The sequence below is a fragment of the Ranitomeya imitator genome, chromosome 3 (genome assembly GCF_032444005.1).
Source record: "Ranitomeya imitator isolate aRanImi1 chromosome 3, aRanImi1.pri, whole genome shotgun sequence".
NCBI classification, from domain to species: domain Eukaryota; kingdom Metazoa; phylum Chordata; class Amphibia; order Anura; family Dendrobatidae; genus Ranitomeya; species Ranitomeya imitator.
Window position 1 is genome coordinate 496,277,552 of NC_091284.1, and position 23,428 is coordinate 496,300,979.

Below are 23,428 nucleotides of genomic sequence, written 5' to 3' on the forward strand. Positions count from 1 at the left end.
ACTGTTTGATGATATTCTAATTTTGTGAGAGGCACCTGTATATAGGGGCTTAGTTGATGAGCCTGATCTGTACATAGCCTGTGCGCATTATGTTGTAAACGTATATTGCTTCTCAACAACAGTTTTAAAAAAAAAAAAAAGAAATAAAAAGTATAAACCGTGAGGTTTCTGTACAACACTATGGTGCCAAACAAAAGTTCTACTACACTCATAAAAATTAATCTTAATTTACTACTGCTGCTATGCCAACTCTAAAATAATATGCCAATCAAAAAGTGCAGGATTGGATGAAATGTGCAAAAATATTTAGTTACAATTGCACCATGAAACAAGAAAACTAATTGGCATGGGTTTATAAAACTCGCTAGCTTGCCTGATTCTGAAAAATAGTGCCCCCCCCAGTAATGGTGATTGATTTTCTAGTTACAGCGTGAAAATAAGAAAAAATAGTTGTCATACCAGAGGAGTACACAGTAAGCATATCGCAGCATTTAGTATGTGCTCTTACTATTTGGAGCTATTTCATGCAGCTGCTCAGTGCGAGCAGTGTGCCAGTGTCTGGACCAGAACCTGTGCCAGTGTCTGTGCTAGTGTCTGTGCCAGTGTCTGTACCAGTACCTGTACTCAGGGCCGGCTTTCGAGGGCCCCGGGCGAAAGAGTCTCAGTGGGCCCCCCCCCTTTAACAAATACCCCGATTTATGATGCCCAGATACGGCAGAGAAATGTATAGTACAATGCCAGATTTCACTTCTTACATGAGTGACAGCTATTGTAAATTCTGCAGTGTATATATACAGGAGAGGTGCTGTGCAGTGTATATATAAAGGAGGAAAGGTGCTGTGCAGTGTATATATACAGGAGAGGTGCTGTGCAGTGTATATATACAGGAGAGGTGCTGTGCAGTGTATATATACAGGAGGAAAGGTGCTGTGCAGTGTATATATACAGGAGAGGTGTTGTGCAGTGTATATATACAGGAGGAGAGGTGTTGTGCAGTGTATATATACAGGAGGAAAGGTGCTGTGCAGTGTATATATACAGGAGAGGTGCTGTGCAGTGTATATATACAGGAGGAAAGGTGCTGTGCAGTGTATATATACAGGAGGAAAGGTGCTGTGCAGTGTATATATACAGGAGAGGTGCTGTGCAGTGTATATATACAGGAGGAAAGGTGCTGTGCAGTGTATATATACAGGAGAGGTGCTTTTCTGTTTTGAGTTTTTCTATGAAACAAAGACTTTTCTACATAAACAACGTTGTTTGGTTTTGCGGCCCCAACAGATCTGTGCTACAAAGTAACAGGCGGCTCGGGCATTATTGAGGGACCTGATACTGAATCCTTTCCACAAACCCTAATGACCCAATTAGTGCCCTGTCATTAGAAGCTCATTAAACGCCTCCCTGTCCCGAGCAGTCATGTACAGTATGGGGGGATCCTGCAGCCCACCCCCTGACTGCTCCATACCATACACTGCCCTCTGTCGCGCTCACTATTATCCTGTGCATTTCTCCATCATCGTTACCCCATGTTACACTTGTCACCCCCCACTACAGAGTAGCAGGGCAGCCAATGTCACCCCCTCCAGGACCCTGATGGCAGCAGGAAATGTCTGCTCCTCTATTGGGTTGGAACCTGATTTAATCAAGGAATAATGTGGATTTGTTGCCGGTGGCCGCAGGGGAAGGGTTAAGTGATGCCATGTCCTTGGTGGGAGCAGTGGCAGCTGCTGGGACCTGGGCAGAGACAACCAATGTTGCTGTGACTGCACAGTGTGATGTGGAGGAGAGAAGCTGAGACGCAGAAATCACCCACATGCCCGCACTGGGCAGAGTCCCTCCAGTCACCAGCCTGGGGCCACGGGGCCCCAACGTACAGCCCACAGCTCAGTTTTATCCATGGCAGCAGCTCCCCTTCTTCCTGGCATCTGGTTAACCCCATTTATGCTGGTTGGATTGTTATCTTTAAGGTTCAGCAATAACCTTCATACAGATGGGAAGGGGTTAAGCTTCTTCCTACCCACTGGTGCAGGTTGGTGAGGAATGCATGTATTCTGGGGTTCTGGGTGAGCTGGGCGGCTGCAGGTTGCAGGCTGCTCTCCACCATCTCCTCCTCCAGACATCACCCACATTTTTAGGCAGCGGAGACAGACAGCAGCAGACTGAGCCACAAGTCCAACCACTGCTGGATACTTTAGTTTGCACTCACTCAGGCACTGGTAGGATGGAGCTCCTCTGGAATCTGCCTGATAATAAGTTCAGCAGTGCAGCCAGCCAGGGGCTCTCTCCGCCCACAAACAGTCACACTGGCTGCATTCTCTTAACCCCTATGTGTGCCTGCCTGGCTGCACTGACTGAGTGAGAAGATGCTTGTGTCAGAGCTGGCACATAGGGGTTAAGAGAACTCAGCCAGTAGTGACTTTGTGGGTGGAGAGAGCATGTTCTCCTGCTCTGCTCTCCCAGCTGTATCTATGACAGCGTGAGTGGGCCCCACTCTCTCTCTAGGGCCCCGGCATTTGCCCAGGTGCGCCGGGTGCTGACGCCGGCCCTGCCTGTACTTGTGCCAGTGTCTGTCCCATTATCTGTGCCAGCACCTGTGCCAGTGTCTGTACCAGTGTCAGTGTCTGTGCCATTGTTTGTACCAGTGTCTGTGCTAGCGTCTGTGCCAGTGTGTGCTATTGTCTGTACTAGTATATGTGCCAGTGTGTGTACCAGTGTCTGTACTAGTATAACTGCCGGTGTGTGTACCAGTGTCTCTACTAGTACAGTTATATGAAAAAATTTGGGCACCCCTATTAATCTTAAGCTTAATGTTTTATAAAAATTGTTTTTTTTGCAACAGCTATTTCAGTTTCATATATCTAATAACTGTTGGACACAGTAATGTTTCTGCCTTGAAATGAGGTTTATTGTACGAACAGAAAATGTGCTATCTGCATTCAAACAAAATTTGACAGGTGCATAAGTATGGGCACCCGTATCATTTTTTTGTTTTAAATACTCCTACCTACTTTTTACTGACTTACTAAAGCACTTTTTTTGGTTTTCAAACCTCATTGAGCTTTGAACTTCATAGCCAGGTGTATGCAATCATGAGAAAAGTGGCCACTTGCAAGTTGTTCTCCCGTTTGAATCATCTCTGAAGAGTGGCATCATGGGTTCCTCAAAACAACTGTCTAATGATCTCAAAACAAAGATTATTCAACATAGTTGTCCAGGGGAAGGATACAAAAAGCTGTCTCAGTGATTTAACCTGTCAATTTCCACTGTGAGGAACATAGTAAGGAAATGGAAGAACACAGGTACAGTTCTTGTTAAGGCCAGAAGTGGCAGGCCAAGAAAAACATCAGAAAGGCAGAGCAGAAGAATGGCAAGATCAGTCAAGGACAATCCTCAGACCACCTCCAGAGAGCTGCAGCATCAACTTGCTGCAGATGGTGTCACTGTACATCGGTCAACTATACAACGCACTTTGCACAAGGAGAAGCTGTATGGGAGAGTGATGCGAAAGAAGCAGTTTCTGCAAGCACGCCACAAACCGAGTCGGCTGAGGTATGCAAAAGCACATTTGGAGAAGCCAATTTCTTTTGGAAGAAGGTCCTGTGGACTGATGAAACCAAGATTGAGTTGTTTGGTCATACAAAAAGGCGTTATGCATGGCGGCCAAAAAACACAGCATTCCAAGAAAAACACGTGCTACCCACAGTAAAATTTGGTGGAGGTTCCATCATGCTTTGGGGCTGTGTGGCCAATGCCAGCACCGGGAATCTTGTTAAAGTTGAGGGACGCATGGATTCCTCTCAGTATCAGCAGATTCTTGACAATAATGTTCATGAATCAGTGACAAAGTTGAAGTTACGCAGGGGATGGATCTTTCAGCAAGACAATGATCCAAAACACCGCTCCAAATCTACTCAGGCATTCATGTAGAGGAACAATTACACTGTTCTGGAATGGCCATCCCAGTCCCCAGACCTGAATATCATTGAACATCTGTGGGATCATTTGAAGAGGGCTGTCCATGCTCGGCGACCATCAAACTTAACTGAACTGGAATTGTTTTGTAAAGAGGAATGGTCAAAAATACCTTTATCCAGGATCCAGGAACTCATTAAAAGCTACAGGAAGTGACTAGAGGCTGTTATTTTTGCAAAAGGAGGATCTACTAAATATTAATGTCACTTTTCTGGTGGGGTGCCCAAACTTATGCACCTGTCAAATTTTGTTTGAATGCAGATTGCACATTTTCTGTTAGTACAATAAACCTCATTTCAAGGCAGAAACATTACTGTGTGCAACAGTTATTAGATATATGAAACTGAAATAACTGTTGCAAAAAAAAAAACAAATTTTATAAAACATTAAGCTTAAGATTAATAGGGGTGCCCAAACTTTTTCATATAACTGTATATGTGCCAGTATCTGTGCTAGCATCTGTACTAGTATCTGTGCCAGTGTGTGTACCAGTGTCTGTACTAGTATATGTGCCAGTGTGTGCTAGCGTCTGTACTAGTATATGTGCCAGTGTGTGTACCAGTGTCTGTACTAGTATATGTGCCAGTGTGTGCTAGCGTCTGTACTAGTATATGTGCCAGTGTGTGCTAGCGTCTGTACTAGTATATGTGCCAGTGTGTGCTAGCGTCTGTACTAGTATATGTGCCAGTGTGTGCTAGCGTCTGTACTAGTATATGTGCCAGTGTGTGCTAGCGTCTGTACTAGTATATGTGCCAGTGTGTGCTAGCGTCTGTACTAGTATATGTGCCAGTGTGTGCTAGCGTCTGTACTAGTATATGTGCCAGTGTGTGCTAGCGTCTGTACTAGTATATGTGCCAGTGTGTGCTAGCGTCTGTACTAGTATATGTGCCAGTGTGTGCTAGCGTCTGTACTAGTATATGTGCCAGTGTGTGCTAGCGTCTGTACTAGTATATGTGCCAGTGTGTGCTAGCGTCTGTACTAGTATATGTGCCAGTGTGTGCTAGCGTCTGTACTAGTATATGTGCCAGTGTGTGCTAGCGTCTGTACTAGTATATGTGCCAGTGTGTGCTAGCGTCTGTACTAGTATATGTGCCAGTGTGTGCTAGCGTCTGTACTAGTATATGTGCCAGTGTGTGCTAGCGTCTGTACTAGTATATGTGCCAGTGTGTGCTAGCGTCTGTACTAGTATATGTGCCAGTGTGTGCTAGCGTCTGTACTAGTATATGTGCCAGTGTGTGCTAGCGTCTGTACTAGTATATGTGCCAGTGTGTGCTAGCGTCTGTACTAGTATATGTGCCAGTGTGTGCTAGCGTCTGTACTAGTATATGTGCCAGTGTGTGCTAGCGTCTGTACTAGTATATGTGCCAGTGTGTGCTAGCGTCTGTACTAGTATATGTGCCAGTGTGTGCTAGCGTCTGTACTAGTATATGTGCCAGTGTGTGCTAGCGTCTGTACTAGTATATGTGCCAGTGTGTGCTAGCGTCTGTACTAGTATATGTGCCAGTGTGTGCTAGCGTCTGTACTAGTATATGTGCCAGTGTGTGCTAGCGTCTGTACTAGTATATGTGCCAGTGTGTGCTAGCGTCTGTACTAGTATATGTGCCAGTGTGTGCTAGCGTCTGTACTAGTATATGTGCCAGTGTGTGCTAGCGTCTGTACTAGTATATGTGCCAGTGTGTGCTAGCGTCTGTACTAGTATATGTGCCAGTGTGTGCCAGCGTCTGTACTAGTATATGTGCCAGTGTGTGCCAGCGTCTGTACTAGTATATGTGCCAGTGTGTGCCAGCGTCTGTACTAGTATATGTGCCAGTGTGTGCCAGCGTCTGTACTAGTATATGTGCCAGTGTGTGCCAGCGTCTGTACTAGTATATGTGCCAGTGTGTGCCAGCGTCTGTACTAGTATATGTGCCAGTGTGTGCCAGCGTCTGTACTAGTATATGTGCCAGTGTGTGCCAGCGTCTGTACTAGTATATGTGCCAGTGTGTGCCAGCGTCTGTACTAGTATATGTGCCAGTGTGTGCCAGCGTCTGTACTAGTATATGTGCCAGCGTCTGTACTAGTATATGTGCCAGTGTGTGCCAGCGTCTGTACTAGTATATGTGCCAGTGTGTGCCAGCGTCTGTACTAGTATATGTGCCAGTGTGTGCCAGCGTCTGTACTAGTATATGTGCCAGTGTGTGCCAGCGTCTGTACTAGTATATGTGCCAGTGTGTGCCAGCGTCTGTACTAGTATATGTGCCAGCGTCTGTACTAGTATATGTGCCAGTGTGTGCCAGCGTCTGCACTAGTATATGTGCCAGTGTGTGCCAGCGTCTGCACTAGTATATGTGCCAGTGTGTGCCAGCGTCTGCACTAGTATATGTGCCAGTGTGTGCCAGCGTCTGCACTAGTATATGTGCCAGTGTGTGCCAGCGTCTGCACTAGTATATGTGCCAGTGTGTGCCAGCGTCTGCACTAGTATATGTGCCAGTGTGTGCCAGCGTCTGCACTAGTATATGTGCCAGTGTGTGCCAGCGTCTGCACTAGTATATGTGCCAGTGTGTGCCAGCGTCTGCACTAGTATATGTGCCAGTGTGTGCCAGCGTCTGTACTAGTATATGTGCCAGTGTGTGCCAGCGTCTGCACTAGTATATGTGCCAGCGTCTGCACTAGTATATGTGCCAGCGTCTGCACTAGAATATGTGCCAGCGTGTGCCAGCGTCTGCACTAGTATATGTGCCAGCGTCTGCACTAGTATATGTGCCAGCGTCTGCACTAGTATATGTGCCAGCGTCTGCACTAGTATATGTGCCAGCGTGTGCCAGCGTGTGCCAGCGTCTGCACTAGTATATGTGCTAGTGTCTGTACTAGTATATGTGCCAGTGTCTTTGTGCCAGTATCTGTGCTAGCATAGTGTGATAAGTTATCTGGATGACTGTACTTTATAAACCACTAAAATGCCAGGTCACATCTTTTACAACACTTTCAGGGGTTTTAAGACATGAGTCCAGTTCTGCCCCATACTGAAGCCCCCCTCCCTTAACCTGATAACTGTATGGCGCTCAGACTGCAATACTTTCTTAAATGGGCTTGTCCAGGTTTGGGGCAAAAGTCTGCAGTCCCTCGAAGTTACACCAGACAGCTGAAGTGTGACAGTGTGTAATGTGCATGCTATGACAATTCTCACACTACTAATGCCATTCAGCTTCTCTCCATAGAAGTGGATGAATCTAGCCGGCGGGTGGCCTCAAGTATGCAAATTGCATGTGGTCATGTCAGAGGTCGTTAGTACCGGGAATTCCAGGAAATTGTGACAGGATTTGCCAGTCCGCAGGAGCTCAAAGTAGGCAACCTAATGTCTTTACACCAGATAAGTGGTTTTATTCCGGTCCACTGACGAGTCTCCATGAACCCCCACAGCCCCGCTTCTCCTCACACAGCAATGAGGGGACTGACAACCTGTAGCCACCACCAGGGGGAGCTCGGTGCACATGAACTCACACAGCTGCCACAGAACCCAATGGAAGCTGTAAAATCTCTATGTACTCCCCCTAGTGGTGGCTGCGGGAAGCAGCAGGAGTTCAGAGCCGGGCCCCACAATGGCGTGATAAATGCGCCGCTGTTCCACATACACACTGGCAGCCTGGCACGGTGACAACACACGAGGAAGCACTGACTGTTCCCGTTGCGTGTACACCGGAGCAGGCAGTGACTGGGAGGCATGGAGCAGGCGCAGCCGCTGATGCAGGGACCACCCCTAGAAGCTTCAGTGGTGAGGATCATGGCAGACTGCGGGGGCTCCAGCTGTGCTGCAGGTACCTGGCGGGGCAGGAGGCGGGCATGTGCCGGAAGCCATGGTGGCACTAGTAGCTGGGCCGGGGGCTGCTTGTCAGGCAGATGCGGTGTGCGGACATGGGGGATGGCGCCGCTCCACGATATAATATGTCACGATACTAGTGATACTGAGGTCAGCTCGCACCACAGGCGCCGACATCCCAGGCTGTCCCTCAGGGCTGTCCCTCTGTCCTGCAGGTGGCCATGGATTCACACACGGAATGCCGCGGTTTTCCATGGACTTCAGTGGTAACAGAACATGTCAGCTTTCCTCATATCACAGGGAATAATATTGTGGCCTGTTATCGTGACAGTCAGACGGCGACTGCGCTTCATAGTAGTGGCAGACGCATTGCTTGATGTCCCCAAAGTCCCAGCTCTGAGTCTCCTAGACTTTCATAGGGTCTCTCCGGGCTTCCATCATGTTTTGTGAGGGATACCGCACGGAGGCTGTGACCCATAGTGTGAATAGCGCCATACTCAGGGGCGGCCATAGTGTGACCTGCGCAGACGACACAGGGTAAGGGCAGTCCCACACGTCCAGATAATTCCGGTACCGGAAAAATCGGTACCAGAATTATCCGTGTCCGTGTGTTTCTGTGGCACATCAGTGCGGCACACGTGTGCCCACTGGGTACCACACGCACCGTGCAGGAGACAGCGCTAAAGTTTAGCGCTGTCCCCTGCATCTGGTGCTGAAGCCGCCATTCATATCTTCCCTGCAGCAGTGTTTGCTGTAGAGAAGATATGAATATTCCTGTTTTTTTTTTTGTTTCTCGTGTTTACAATAAAGATCCATGTCCCCACCCCCCTCCCATCCCCTGTGCGCCCACCCGCTGTTCTTAAAATACTCACCCGGCTCCCTCGCTGGCGCTGCTTCCTATCCTGGCCGCACCTTCTACTGTATGAGCGGTCACCTGGGGCCGCTCATTTACAGTAATAAATATGCGGCTCCACCCCTATGGGAGGTGGAGCCGCATATTCATGACTGTAATCGGCGGCCCAACGTGACCGCTCATACAGGAGAAGGTGCGGCCAGGACAGGAAGCAGCGCCAGCGAGGGAGCCGGGTGAGTATTTTAAGAACAGGGGGTGGGAGGGGGGTGGGGATATGGAGCCCCGTTAAAATCAAAGGTGTAAGGCTACTTTCACACTAGCGTCGTACTCGGCCCGTCGCAGTGCGTCGGGCCGACGTACTGACGCTAGCAGTGAATGCGCCGCACAACGGGGATGCATTTTTCCAGCGCATCCGCTGCCCCATTGTGAGGTGCGGGGAGGTGGGGGCGGAGTTCCGGCCACGCATGCGCAGTCGGAAATGGCGGACCGTCGGCAGCAAAAAACGTTACATATAATGTTTTTTGCAGCCGACGGTCCGCCACAACACGGCGCAACCGTCGCGCGACGTGTGGCAAAGCGTCGCAATGCAACGCTAATGCAAGTCAATGGAGAAAAAACGCATCCTGCAAGCACTTTTGCAGGATTCGTTTTTTCTACAAAATGAGGCATAGCGACGTGCAGTGCACGACGCTAGTGTGAAAGTAGCCTAATTGCAGGAAACATTGAAACATGCCAGTAATGATCGGACACTGGGGTATGTTCACACGTGGCACTTTTCACAGTAACAGAGGAGCTTTCTGAAATCTCATGCACCCGGTTTTTCCCTTGTGTATTTGATCCCTGCTGCGTCTTTGGCAAGACACAGAATATCAATCCTTTCAGTGTTTTTACATATTACGAAGGTGAGCTGAGCCCACCGGCATCAGGGGCTTATCTACAGCATTCTGAAATGCCCTGTTGAGGGCAGAGCAAAGTACTGCAGTGCGCAGGCATCGGGAAAGGTCAGAGAGGCCTCAACAGGGCAGACAAAGTACGCCTGCGCCGGAGCCACAGCGTGAAGACAAGAAGAGGACGCCATTGTGAGAAGATGGGAGGCCCCGGACCGCGACGCCCATCGGACCGGACCGCCCCTGGGTGAGTATAATCTAACCTCTTTTTCTCCTCTTTCAGGTAACATCAGGGGCTTATCTACAGCATTACAGAATGGTTAAACTCATGTATTTTACAATCACTTATTACACATGGTTGTTATGTATACATTTATATATTTGATATGTGTATATTTCATATTTATTTTTATTCTTATTTTTATATTAATTGATATTTTCTGCACCTTATAATTTTTTCCACATATATTCCTGGTTACAAACGCCCCATCTAGCATACAAATGCAGTATGTCAAATCATTGAGCATAAGTTTATGTAACTTTTGATCGATATTTTTTTTTCTGTCATTTTTATCTGAGATATCAATAAAGAAAATTTTAATTTTGGACCGTTAATCGTTTTTTTCTTTCGTGGTGTTTTGGTTGCTAATTGCCGAGTGTCCATTTGGTTCACAGTAGCACTCATTTATGTTGAGGATATTTGTCCCGTCTTCTCTTTGTTTGGCATTACAGAATGCTGTAGATAAGCCCCTGATGCCGGTGGCTGCAGCTCACCTTCGATTTTGGGGGTGACAGGTTCCCTTTAAATTGTGCATATTGTCCACTTAGTTTTTCCTGCCAACCCTCTGGTTTTTAGTGCAAGAAAAAATGCAACGTCTGAACATATTCTTGTTTCAAGTTTTTGGGGCTTTTCATAAATGACTCCTGCAAATAAAAAAAAATAATGATTTATGGCCTTGTTCCCACTTTTGTGTAAATTCTGCCTCATCTATTGGTCAGGAAACCCCATACTTATAAGATAGGCACTTAGTGTAAACATGCGTCATCTTTTGGGGGGATCGGTCAGGAGCCGCAGATGTATAACAAAAACAAAGCATCCCTCTACCAGAACTACAGACCTGTCTCTAATCTCCCCTTCACCACTAAACTCCTGGAACACTTGGTCCACTCCCGTCTATTCCGCTATCTCTCACATCACTCTCTTTACAATCCGGTTTCCACTCTTTACACTCTACTGAAACTGCCCTCACTAAGGTCTGTAATGATCTACTAACAGCTAAAGGCTATGTGCACACATTGCGGATTTTGCTGCGGGTCCGCAGCGGATTTGATGCTGCGGATCTGCAGCTGTTTTCCATGAGTTTACAGTACCATGTAAACCTATGGAAAATAAAATCCGCAGTACACATGCTGCAGAAAAAAACGCCCGGAAACGCAGCAGTTTATATTCCGCAGCATGTCAATTCTTTGTGCGGATTCTGCAGCGGTTTACACCTGCTCCATAATTGAAATCTGCAGGTGGAATCCGCACAAAAACCGCAGTAATTCCGCAGTGTGGTTTACCTGCGGATTTACCAAAAACAGTGCGGAAAAATCGGCACACCATTCCGCACTGTGTGCACATAGCCTAATTGTCACTTCTTCCTGCTGTTTCCCATGGATCTCTCCGCAGCATTCAACACTGTGGATCATCAGCTCCTCCTCACTATGCTCCGCTCCATCGGCCTCAAGGACACCATTCTCTCCTGTTTAGCCTCCTGCCTATCTGACCGCTCTATTACTGTATCTTTTGCCGGCTCTTACTCCTAATTTTTCTTTTACTATCAGGGTTCCTCAGAGCTCAGTCCTAGGCCCCCTCCTCTTCTCTCTATACACTGCCCCTATTGGACAAACCATCAGCCGATTTGGTTTTAAGTACCATCTCTATGCTGATGACACTCAATTATACACATATTCTCCTGACATCACCCCCACCTGAATACAAAATACTAGGGATTATCTGTCCGCTGTGTCTAACATGTCCTCCCTCTACCTGAATCTATCCAAAGCCGAACCTCTCATGTTTCTTCCCTTGACTAACCTATCTACCGTATATCCAATATTGCAATTTCGTTGGTTGGTTCAATCATAACTCCTAAGCAGTATGCTCTGACACAGTGGATATTGAACACGTTTTTTTGACAGATCCGTCAAAGCAGGTGCTGCCTGAATTTTTAGGAATAAAATTCGAGAGCGAGATACAAACTTTTCTCTCACCAAAGCTCTCCACAATTCTGCACCACTCTACATCTCCACCCTGATCTCTGTCTATCACCCTACCTATGCTCTAAGACTATTATCCTCCATAGGGCTCATACTCACTTGCGAGCAACTCGGATGAGTCTCGCATGTTAAAACCCGGCGCTGCTGCCGGCACTCCGATCGGAGCGTGCGACCGCATAGGAATACATGCAGCTGCACGCTCTGCTCCTCTGTTCTAGGTGCAGTGCCGGGTATTGCCGTGTGAAACTCGTCCTAGTTGCTCGCAAGTGAGTATGAGCCCATAATCCGAACATCCCAATACTTCTCTCGTGCTGTGCTAGTTTTCAGGAATGTACTACGCCGGACAATCTGACTAAGACCGGAGTGACACTAAACTTATGAAAAATTGGTCCGAGTCTCCCTGTCGAGAGTCGCACGAGTGTAATGCGAGTGTCATGCGAGTACAATCCGATTTCTCACACCTAGCATCCGAATGCAGTGCGATTGCTATCCAATTGCAATGCGATTTTAACGTGAACTTTTACATACAGAAATTCTCTGTCATTTGCGCATCTTTTTCAGAGGAAACATTTGTCAAAACACACACATATATAATAAAAGCCGGCAATTCAGGTGCCGCGTACAGTAATATCAGCGTGACGGGCTTGAATAGATTAGATATATGCGGGAGCCGAGAGGATAGAAGAGATGGATTACATACAGTAAATACATATAGAATAGATAGATATATAGATGTCAGTGACAAATACAATTAGTGCTGTGTGTGTGCAAATTACTGTACATGTATTTAATAAAAGATTATTTTTCTGAAATAAAATGGTGCGGATTTTCCCGCGCAATTTTCGTAACCAGCAGAGGGAAAGCCGATGGCTGGGGCACGATATTTATAGCCTGGGAAGGGGGTAATACCTATGGAGCTTCCCAAGCTATTAATATCAGCTCACAACTGTATACTTAACCTTTACTGGCTATTAAAAGGGGGAACCCAAAAAAAATGATTGTAGGGTCCCCCTACAATTAATAACCAGAAAAGGTTATGCAGACTGCTGTGGGCAGATATTAATAGCCTAGAAAGGGGCCATGGATCTTGCCCCCCCCCAGGCTAAATACATCAGCTCTCAGCCGCTCCAGAAAAGGTGCATCTCTAAGATGCGCCAATTCTGGCATTTAGCCTCGCTCTTCCCATTTGCCCTGTAGCGGTGGCAAGTGGGGTGATAATTGGGGGGGGTGGGTTGATTTCACCTTTGTATTGTCAGGTGACATCAAGCCCCAAAGTTAGTAATGGAGAGGCGTCAATAAGATGCCCCCATTATTAACCCCATAGTCATGTTCTATAAAAATACAGACACCCAGAATAAAGTCCTTTAATTGAAAGAATGACACAGACTCCTTTAATAATCTTAATTAAACTATACTTACGACTTCGCCCATTCCCCCGCTGCCCTCATCATCTGTAAATGAGTTTAAAATAGCAAACAACAATATTCCTCACCTTTCCGCAGAGATGCTGCTAATCCATTTGTCTCACGGCGGGTCTAGCTCTGCTACATCTAGATGGCAGGCTGCATGGTTGCATGATGCCACCATCAGAACCCCCCATTAGAGACCCCATTTTACAGATTACACCTCTTACTTAATTCATCTAGGGGTGCAGTGAGCATGTGGACAACACGTGTGCCTCAGAGAGTTTTATACCATTGGGGGGGGGGGCAAAGAAAATATAATTACATTTTTACTACTAAATGTTGTTTTAGCCCAAAGTTTTTAACTTTTATAAGGCTAAGGGGGAAAAAATGGGCCTTACAATTTGTTTTGTAATTTCTCCTGAGTACACCAATACCCCACATATAATCGGAAACTACTTTTCAGACACAGTGGAAAGCTCAGAAGGGAAAGCTTGTCATAGTACAGATTAGGCTGTAAGGGTATGTGCACACGTTGCGGATTCTCTGCGGATCCGCAGTGTTTTATGAGGTGCAGAAACGCTGCAGATCCGCAATTGATTTACAGTACAATGTAAATCAATGAGCGAAAAAAATGCTGCGCACATTTTGCGGAAAATCCGCTGCGGAAACGCTGCGGTTTAAAAGAAGTAGCGTGTCACTTCTTTTTTTGTGAACATGCAATATGTGCACATAGCCTTATGGTTTGCAGGTGTTATGACTAGTGTTGAGCGATACCGTCCGATACTTGAAAGTATCGGTATCGGATAGTATCGGCCGATACCCGAAAAATATCGGATATCGCCGATACCGATATCCGATACCAATACAAGTCAATGGGACATCAAGTATCGGAAGGTATTCTCATGGTTCCCAGGGTCTGAAGGAGAGGAAACTCTCCTTCAGGCCCTGGGATCCATAGGGATGTGTAAAATAAAGAATTAAAATAAAAAATATTGATATATTTACCTCTCCGGCGGCCACTGAACTCAGCGCGGGTAACCGGCAGGCTTCTTTGTTCAAAATCAGCGCTTTTAGGACCTGAGAATCACGTCCCGGCTTCTGATTGGTCGCGGGCCGCCCATGTGACCGCCACGCGACCAATCACAAGCCGCGACGTCACCGCAAGCTATTAACGCGCTCATTTTTAAAAATGAGCGCGTTAATGACTTTCAAAGACGTAGCGGCTTGTGATTGGTCGCGTGGCCGCGACCAATCACAAGCCGCTACGTCTTTGAAAGTCATTAACGCGCTCATTTTTAAAAATGAGCGCGTTAATAGCTTGCGGTGACGTCGCGGCTTGTGATTGGTCGCGTGGCGGTCACATGGGCGGCCCGCGACCAATCAGAGGCCGGGACGTGATTCTCAGGTCCTAAAAGCGCTGATTTTGAACAACGAAGCCTGCCGGTTACCCGCGCTGAGTCCAGGGGCCGCCGGAGAGGTAAATATATCAATATTTTTTATTTTAATTCTTTATTTTACACATCTCTATGTATCCGATACCGATACCCGATACCACAAAAGTATCGGATCTCGGTATCGGAATTCCGATACCGCAAGTATCGGCCGATACCCGATACTTGCGGTATCGGAATGCTCAACACTAGTTATGACCCACTAGAAGAGCCTCTGAGGTGCCAGAACAGCAGAACCCCACCATCTCCATATAACCCAATTTTAAAAACTACATCTCTCAATGAATGTATCTAAGGGTCCAGTGATTTTGACAGTACTGTTGTGTTACAGAACCTTATATCATTGTGCAGTGAAGAAAAAATATTTGCATTTTTTACCACAAAAATTTTGTTTTAGCCCCAGATTTTACATTTTCACACAGGAAAAATTGGTAGATATGGCACCAAATTTTGTTCCACAATTTCTGCTAAACGTGGCAATACCCCATATGTATGAACCAAACCATCCAAAACGACTGGACAGACAAAGGAATGTATAAGAATATATACTTAATAATACAAAAATTCAAGCAAAAATTGATGAGGATGCTTCCTGTCAAATTAAAAAGGTCTGGTTCAAAAGCCACGTATGGTACCAATGAAATCAATCACTGCAAAAAACCCTAAAGGTAATGTAGCTCCTAAAATTCTTTGGGCCAGAAGTACAATTGTCTTTACTATATTATATTTCTAAAGTGCTCGTGTGCAAATAAATGAGTATGGACAATATGATGTTCCCCTAGATGTAAAGCATTACAGAATGCTGTAGATAAGCCCCTGATGGCGGTGGCCACAGTTTATAGCGGCAAAATGACGTGATGGGTTCCCTTGAAGTGATTTAGAAGAATTAATTCTTCAGATACGTGCGATTACAGTGACACTAGATTTATATATTTTTTTTTTTTTTACGTTTGGCTTCTATCACAAACTGAAAAAAAGCTGTTTTCTTTTATCCCAAAAAGTTTTTGCATCTCCATATTCAGGGAGCTGTCTTTTTTTTTTTTTAGATTTCTGCTGACAAATTATGTGAGAGCTTGTTTTTGGCAGGACAAGTTGACGCTTTTATTGGTACCATTTTCGGGCACATGACGTTTTTTGAGGCGGAATGAACAAAAACTAGCAATACAGGAATTGTTTTTTAGGTTTTTTTATGCTGTTCTTTTGGTGGTAAAAGTGATAAAACAGCTTTATTATTTGGGTCAGTGCGATTACAGCGATATAACATTTATATAATTTTTTGTTTTGCTTCTTTCACACAATAAAAACATTTTTTAGAAAAAATAATCGTTTTTGCATCACTGTAGGGGGGGGGTTAACTAGTGGGACAGTTTCACACTTCTGGACAAGGTGATACCAAATATGTGTACTTTGTATTTTTGTTTTACATAAATACGTGTATTTATGGGTATTATTTTTTTTCTTTTTTTTGTTCTTTATTTTGTGATTTCTCTTTTTTTAAAATACATACAGTACAGACCAAAAGTTTGGACACATCTTCTCATTTAAAGATTTTTCTCTATTTTCATGACTATGAAAATTGTACATTCACACTGAAGGCATCAAAACTATGAATTAACACATGTGGAATTATATACTTAACAAAAAAGTGTGAAACAACTGAAATTATGTCTTATATTCTAGGTTCTTCAAAGTAGCCACCTTTTGCTTTGATGACTGCTTTGCACACTCTTGGCATTCTCTTGATGGGTTTCAAGAGATAATCACCGGGAATGGTTTTCACTTCACAGGTGTGCCCTGTCAGGTTTAATAAGTGGGATTTCTTGCCTTATAAATGGGGTTGGGACCATCAGTTGTGTTGTGCAGAAGTCTGGTGGATACACAGCTGATAGTCCTACTGAATAGACTGTTGGAATTTGTATTATGGCAAGAAAAAAGCAGCTAAGTAAAGAAAAATGAGTGGCCATCATTACTTGAAGAAATGAAGGTCAGTCAGTCCGAAAAATTGGGAAAACTTTGAAAGTGTCCCCAAGTGCAGTGGCAAAAACCATCAAGCGCTACAAAGAAACTGGCTCCCATGAGGACCGCCCCAGGAAAGGAAGACCAAGAGTCACCTCTGCTTCTGAGGATAAGTTTATCCGAGTCACCAGCCTCAGAAATCGCAGGTTAACAGCAGCTCAGATTAGAGACCAGGTCAGTGCCACACAAAGTTCTAGCAGCAGACACATCTCTACAACAACTGTTAAGAGGAGACTTTGTGCAGCAGGCCTTCATGGTTAAATAGCTGCTAGGAAACCACTGCTAAGGACAGGCAACAAGCAGAAGAGACTTGTTTGGGCTAAAGAACACAAGAAATGGACATTAGACCGTGGAAATCTGTGCTTTGGTCTTTGGTCTGAGGAGTCCAAATTTGAGATCTTTGGTTCCAACCTCTGTGTCTTTGTGCGACGCAAAAAAGGTGAACGGATGGACTCTACATGCCTGGTTACCACCGTGAAGCATCGAGGAGGAGGTGTGATGGTGTGGGGGTGCTTTGCTGGTGACACTGTTGGGGATTTATTCAAAATTGAAGGCATACTGAACCAGCATGGCTACCACAGCATCTTGCAGCGGCATGCTATTCCACCCGGTTTGCGTTTAGTTGGACCATCATTTATTTTTCAACAGGACAATGACCCCAAACACACCTCCAGGCTGTGTAAGGGCTATTTGACCAAGAAGGAGAGTGATGGGGTGCTACGCCAGCTGACCTGGCCTCCACAGTCACCAGACCTGAACCCAATCGAGATGGTTTGGGGTGAGCTGGACCGCAGAGTGAAGGCAAAAGGGCCAACAAGTGCTAAGCATCTCTGGGAACTCCTTCAAGATTGTTGGAAGACCATTCCTGGTGACCATCTCTTGAAGCCCATCAAGAGAATGCCAAGAGTGTGCAAAGAAGTTATCAAAGCAAAAGGTGGCTACTTTGAAGAATCTAGACTATAAGACATAATTTCAGTTGTTTCACACTTTTTTGTTAAGTATATAATTCCACATGTGTTAATTCGTAGTTTTGATGCCTTCAGTGTGAGTGTACAATTTTCATAGTCATGAAAATACAGAAAAATCTTTAAATGAGAAGGTGTGTTCAAACTTTTGGTCTGTACTGTGTGTATATATATATATATTATATATATATATATATATATATATATATATATATATATATATATATATATAATTGTCTAAGGGTCACTTTCGTCTGTCTATCACGGATATTCATTGGTCACAAAACAGCCACGACCAATCAGAGACGGGCACAGTCCGGCGGAAAAATGGCTGCTCCTTCCTCCCCGCAGTCAGTGCCCACTCCGTACTCCCCTTCAGTCAGCGCTCACACAGGGTTAATGGCAGCGTTGACCCCGGTGTAACGCACTCTGTTAATGCTGCTATTAACCCTGTGTGACCAACTTTTTACTATTCATGCTGCCTATGCGGAGGGTGAGTATGTAACTATTTTTTATTTTAATTCTTTTTTTTTAACAGTGATATGGTGCCCACATTGCTATATACTGCGTGGGCTGTGCAATATATTATGTGGGCTGGGCAATATACTACGTGGGCTGTGCAATATACTGCTTGTCTGTGCTATATACTACGTGGGCTGTGCAATATATGCTGTGCAATGTACTGCGCGGGCTGTGCAATGTACTACGCGGGCTGTGCAATGTACTACGCGGGCTGTGCAATGTACTACGCAGGCTGTGCCATGTACTACGCAGGCTGTGCAATGTACTACGTGGGCTGTGCAATATACTGCGTTGGCTGTGCTATACACTACGTGGCCTGTGTTATACACTACGTGGCCTGTGTTATATACTGCGTGCGTGGTACTGCGCGGGCTGTGCGATATACTACGCGGGCTGAGCAATATACTACGTGGCTGGTTAATATACTACGTGCGTGGGCAATATACAACGTGACTGGCCAATATACTACGTGACTGGGCAGTATACTACGTGTCTGTGCTGTATACTACGTGGCTCTGTGCTGTATACTACGTGGCTGGGCAATATACTATGTGGCTGGGCAATATACTATGTGGCTGGGCAATATACTACGTGAGCATGCTCTAGACAACCCGATGCGTTAGAATCGGGCCACCAGAACAGAACACCTTTTAGACCATGCTCCTGGCATAGTCTAACAGGTCTCCGGAACTGGCATACCTGGAGGTCATTTGACCTTTGGTTGCCATGACTGCCCCTACCTCTCCTAGCCTTCCTTCTAAGGGTATGTGCACATGTTGCGGATTTGCCTGTGGAATTTTTTGTGTGTATTCTGCATCTCTTGGCAGAAAACGCAGGTCAAAATTTGTGCGTTTTTGTTGCAGATTTACTGCGAATTTTGTGCAGATTTCATGCTTTTTTACTCCTGCAGATTTCTGTTATGGAATGAGTGCAGAAATGCTGCAGATCCGCACGAAGAATTGACATTCTCCTTCTTTTAATCTGCTGTGTTTTCCATGTGGAATTTTCCGCACCATTAGCACAGCATTTTTTTTTCCCATTGATTTACATTGTACTCTAAATCACTTGCGGATCTGCAGCGTTTCTGTGCAATAATAAACCCGCTGCAGATCCGCAGGAAATCTGCAACGTGTGCACATACCCTAAATGCTGCAATCGCTATTGATTGAGGCATTTAAAGGGTTAAACAGCCAGGGGCAGCGCGAGCACTGACCCTGGCTGTAACAGCCTCCTGTGCCTCCACGATCACCAGGACATACCGGTATATCTATTTGCAGGAGCGTACTGCAAATTAGGATGTACTGGTATGTCCAATGTCGGGGGGGAAGGGGTTATTTAAACCTGAAAGTCTACTCTTCATTTACATCTCAGTAGTCTCATTTTAAATCCAAAATAGTGGCATGCAGAGGCCAAATCAGGAAAATTTGGTCATTGTACAAACAGGACATTGTACTAATGGGTACGTGTTCTATCGTGTACGTGTTAAAATTATGTATGGAGCACATACGTGAAATACAGACATCTGAGTGAGATCTGAAAGGAACGAGAGGTCTGCATCATAATCAAATGAGTGGAGAATGGCTCCACCATGGTACTGTACATAAAGGTACCTTCACACAACGATATCGTTAACGATATCGTTGCAACGTCACACTTTTTGTGATGTAGCAACGATCCCGCTAACGATCTCGTTATGTGTGACAGCGACCAACGATCAGGCCCCTGCTGGGAGATCGTTGATCGTTGGGGAATGATCAGGACCTTTTTTAAGTCGCTGATCTCCCGCTGTCATCGCTGGATCGGCGTGTGTGACGCCGATCCAGCGATGTCTTCACTTGTAACCAGGGTAAATATCGGGTTACTAAGTGCAGGGCCGCGCTTAGTAACCCGATATTTACCCTGGTTACCATTGTAAAAGTAAAAAAAAAACCACTACATACTCACATTCTGATGTCTGTCACGTCCCCCGGCGTCAGCTTCCCTGCACTGACTGCCAGCGCCGGCCCTAAAGCAGAGCACAGCGGTGACGTCACCGCTGTTACTGCCGGCGCTGACACAGAAAATGCAGGGAAGCTGACGGCGGGGGACGTGGCAGACATCAGAATGTGAGTATGTAGTTTTTTTTTTTTACTTTTACAATGGTAACCAGGGTAAATATCGGGTTACTAAGCGCGGCTCTGCACTTAGTAACCCGATGTTTACCCTGGTTACCCGGGTGCTGCAGGGGGACTTCGGCATCGTTAAAGACAGTTTCAACGATGCCGAAGTCGTTCCCCTGATCGTTGGTCGCTGGAGAGAGCTGTCTGTGTGACAGCTCCCCAGCGACCACACAACGACTTACCAACGATCACGGCCAGGTCGTATCGCTGGTCGTGATCGTTGGTAAGTCGCTTAGTGTAACGGTACCTTAAGGATGTAACTGCCAGGAAGTCCTCAGTATACTACACTTCTGTTTAGTTATCAGTCTACTGTAATTGCAGAGCTACTGTAAATGTCCACAGTGTGGTACTTTCTGCTGCTTGTCAGTCCCCAGTCTGGTGTAGCCAACCATGGTTTTTAGCCTGAGATGTGTACTGTAATTTGTTTAATATTTTTGCTTTACCATAACAAAGTCAGCCTTAGTTACTCCCTTCTGCTCAAACACTGACTTTCCACCAGTGCCCAGCTCTTGTTTAAAATTGCTACAGTGTTTGTGTCATGACTGCGGCATGTGAGCACTGCAGCCAATCGCTCACATGCTGTACTCTTGATATCGCAGCTGTCAGCATTGACGAAGGCAAAAGCAAATGGGCAGAGGGTAAGTAATGCTGTCTTTAAAGCACCACTCCAGCGTTTTGTTTTTTTAATGCTGGAGTGGTGCTACTAATGTAAGTTCCCTGCTCCTAGTAATATATTTATCAGCCGCTGTCTTCATCTTTTATCAGAGCTGCTTCTGTCTTTTGCAGGTTTTGACCTGCTGGATCACTCCAGTGTTTGCTGCACAGCCGGAAGTCAGTACCCAATGTAAGTCTATGAGAGCAAAGCTTTCTTTTACTTACAGTGCGAGCTAGTGACCGTTACCTCTGACTTCAGACGTCAGAAGTTATGGTCATAGGATGGCAGATCGAGACTGGAGTGGCTGCGCGAACAGCTGAAAACTATGACTGGTATCTATATTACTAGAGTCCGGAAACTTACAATAGTGGCACAACCCCAGCGCTGAAATAAGAAAAAACAAAACCTGGAGTGGTTTGCTTTGTGTATTAAAAAATAATAAAAATATATACACTTTAAAGACTACAGCAAAGATTATACATTATTGACAGAGATTGGTAGACAATGTCATGTATGATGACAAATGTCAGGATACTGTGTACGGTGTCTATATGGTATCAGTCCTTTAGGCCACATATAAATAGTCGGCATGTAGGGAGAGTGGGAGCCTGCTGTTATTGCTGAGAGCAGACTATTCAGCGCTCTACCTTCCAGGCAGCCTGACTTCTAGAAGTGGAGCAATAAATGTCTCCTGGGGTTTGATTCTTGATTAAAGCATTGAGTAACTGATAAAAAAAAATGTGCAAATCGCCTTAACTTTATTGTTTGCATCTATTTTCTTCATGAGGCTTTCTTGTTTTCTTACCAGATATATCAAGATGTGGAAAGAGATGGGACAGCATTCATCTGACACATGACAACAAGAACGTCTGTTTTGTTGAGTCTACAAGTCAATAAAAAATGCAAATAGATGGATATTCTGCTTGTTGCCATGAGCTGCAATAGCACGCCTCTGGGCTACTGCACCTATTCTAGTATGAATGTGACAACAGGGAGCCAGGACTCCAGTTTTAATGATGCATTCCCTACTCCACTCAGGATATTAATGGCAATAATAATGGCATTAATGATTTCCATTGCGTTTTTGGGCAATGCCATTGTTTGCCTTATTGTCTATCAAAAGCCAGCTATGCGATCTGCAATCAACCTTCTTCTTGCAACTCTTGCGTTCTCTGACATCATGTTGTCATTGTTCTGCATGCCTTTTACTGCAGTGACCATTATCACTGGGAGCTGGCACTTTGGTTCTCAGTTTTGTCAGATATCAGCCATGCTATATTGGTTCTTCGTATTAGAAGGAGTTGCCATCCTGCTCATTATCAGTGTTGATCGTTTCCTGATCATTGTTCAAAGACAGGATAAATTAAACCCACACCGTGCTAAAATAATGATTGTGACCTCTTGGATATTTTCTTTTTGTATTTCCTTCCCATCTGTTGTAGGGTGGACATTGGTTGAAGTTCCAACACGAGCGCCTCAATGTGTTTTGGGATATACAGAATTTTTGGCTGATAGGGCATATGCAGTAATGCTAGTGGTAGCAGTGTTCTTCATCCCTTTCAGTATTATGCTCTACTCTTACCTATGCATCCTAAACACGGTGAGACAAAATGCTGTCAGAATTCACAACCATGCAGAGAGCTTGTGCCTCAGCCAAGTAAGCAAGTTAGGGTTGATGGGACTACAAAGGCCTCATCAACTCAACGTGGACATGAGTTTCAAGACCAGAGCCTTCACTACTATACTGATTCTCTTTATTGGGTTCTCACTTTGCTGGCTTCCACATTCAGTATTCAGTCTATTGTCTGTCTTCAGTAGAACTTTCTACTACAGTTCCTCATTTTACATCATCAGCACTTGCATTTTGTGGCTCAGTTACCTGAAATCTGTGTTCAACCCCGTCATATACTGCTGGAGGATAAAGAAGTTTCGTGAGTCCTGCATGGAATTTATGCCGAAAACATTTAAGATCCTTCCGAAATTTCCAGGGAGGACACGGAGAAGAATACGTCCTAGTACAATCTATGTTTGTAACGAACATCAATCGGCTGTCTAAGAAATCTCTTCAGGGATTGTTGTTGAACAAGCACAGAACACTTTTGCCTGATACTTTTGCACATATCTCTTTTCCTTTCTGGAAAATAAATGTGCTCCATGCTCTTACAAAACATGCTTCTCTTGATGCCATTTGTAGAGTTCCAATGTGTTAATTATTTTATGGAATAAGAAATCGAATATAATAGGATTGCACTGACTTATTGTACATATTTGTAAGAGAAAGATAACTAAGCAATCAAGAACAGGTTGCCCAACCATTTGCAATAATGAAGTAATAAACGTAGCATTTTCATTTATTTCTACTATGTCATTTGCTTTTTGTTTTGCAGAGTTCCTTCAAAAGTTTGTTGTACTTCAGGCATTCTAGTATATTTTCACCTACAATTTAATATATATGCCCAATTCAATACATTACCAAAACTAAAA

General features: G+C 45.0%; 1 protein-coding gene across 2 annotated transcripts; it reads left to right on the plus strand.

Moving 5' to 3' along the window:
* The first annotated feature begins 7,596 nt into the window (after positions 1 to 7,596).
* On the plus strand, positions 7,597 to 23,129 carry GPR45 (G protein-coupled receptor 45). 2 transcript variants are annotated; one of them, XM_069757638.1, is made up of 2 exons: positions 7,597 to 7,723; positions 21,753 to 23,129. In XM_069757638.1, the coding sequence occupies exon 2, from the start codon at positions 21,855 to 21,857 to the stop codon at positions 22,998 to 23,000; it is 1,146 nt and encodes a 381-aa protein (XP_069613739.1). In that variant the 5' UTR covers positions 7,597 to 7,723; positions 21,753 to 21,854; the 3' UTR covers positions 23,001 to 23,129. The 2 variants fall into 2 exon arrangements, with proteins under 2 accessions (XP_069613739.1, XP_069613738.1); XM_069757637.1 differs by having other exon boundaries at positions 7,632 to 7,766.
* The last annotated feature ends 299 nt before the right edge of the window (positions 23,130 to 23,428 follow it).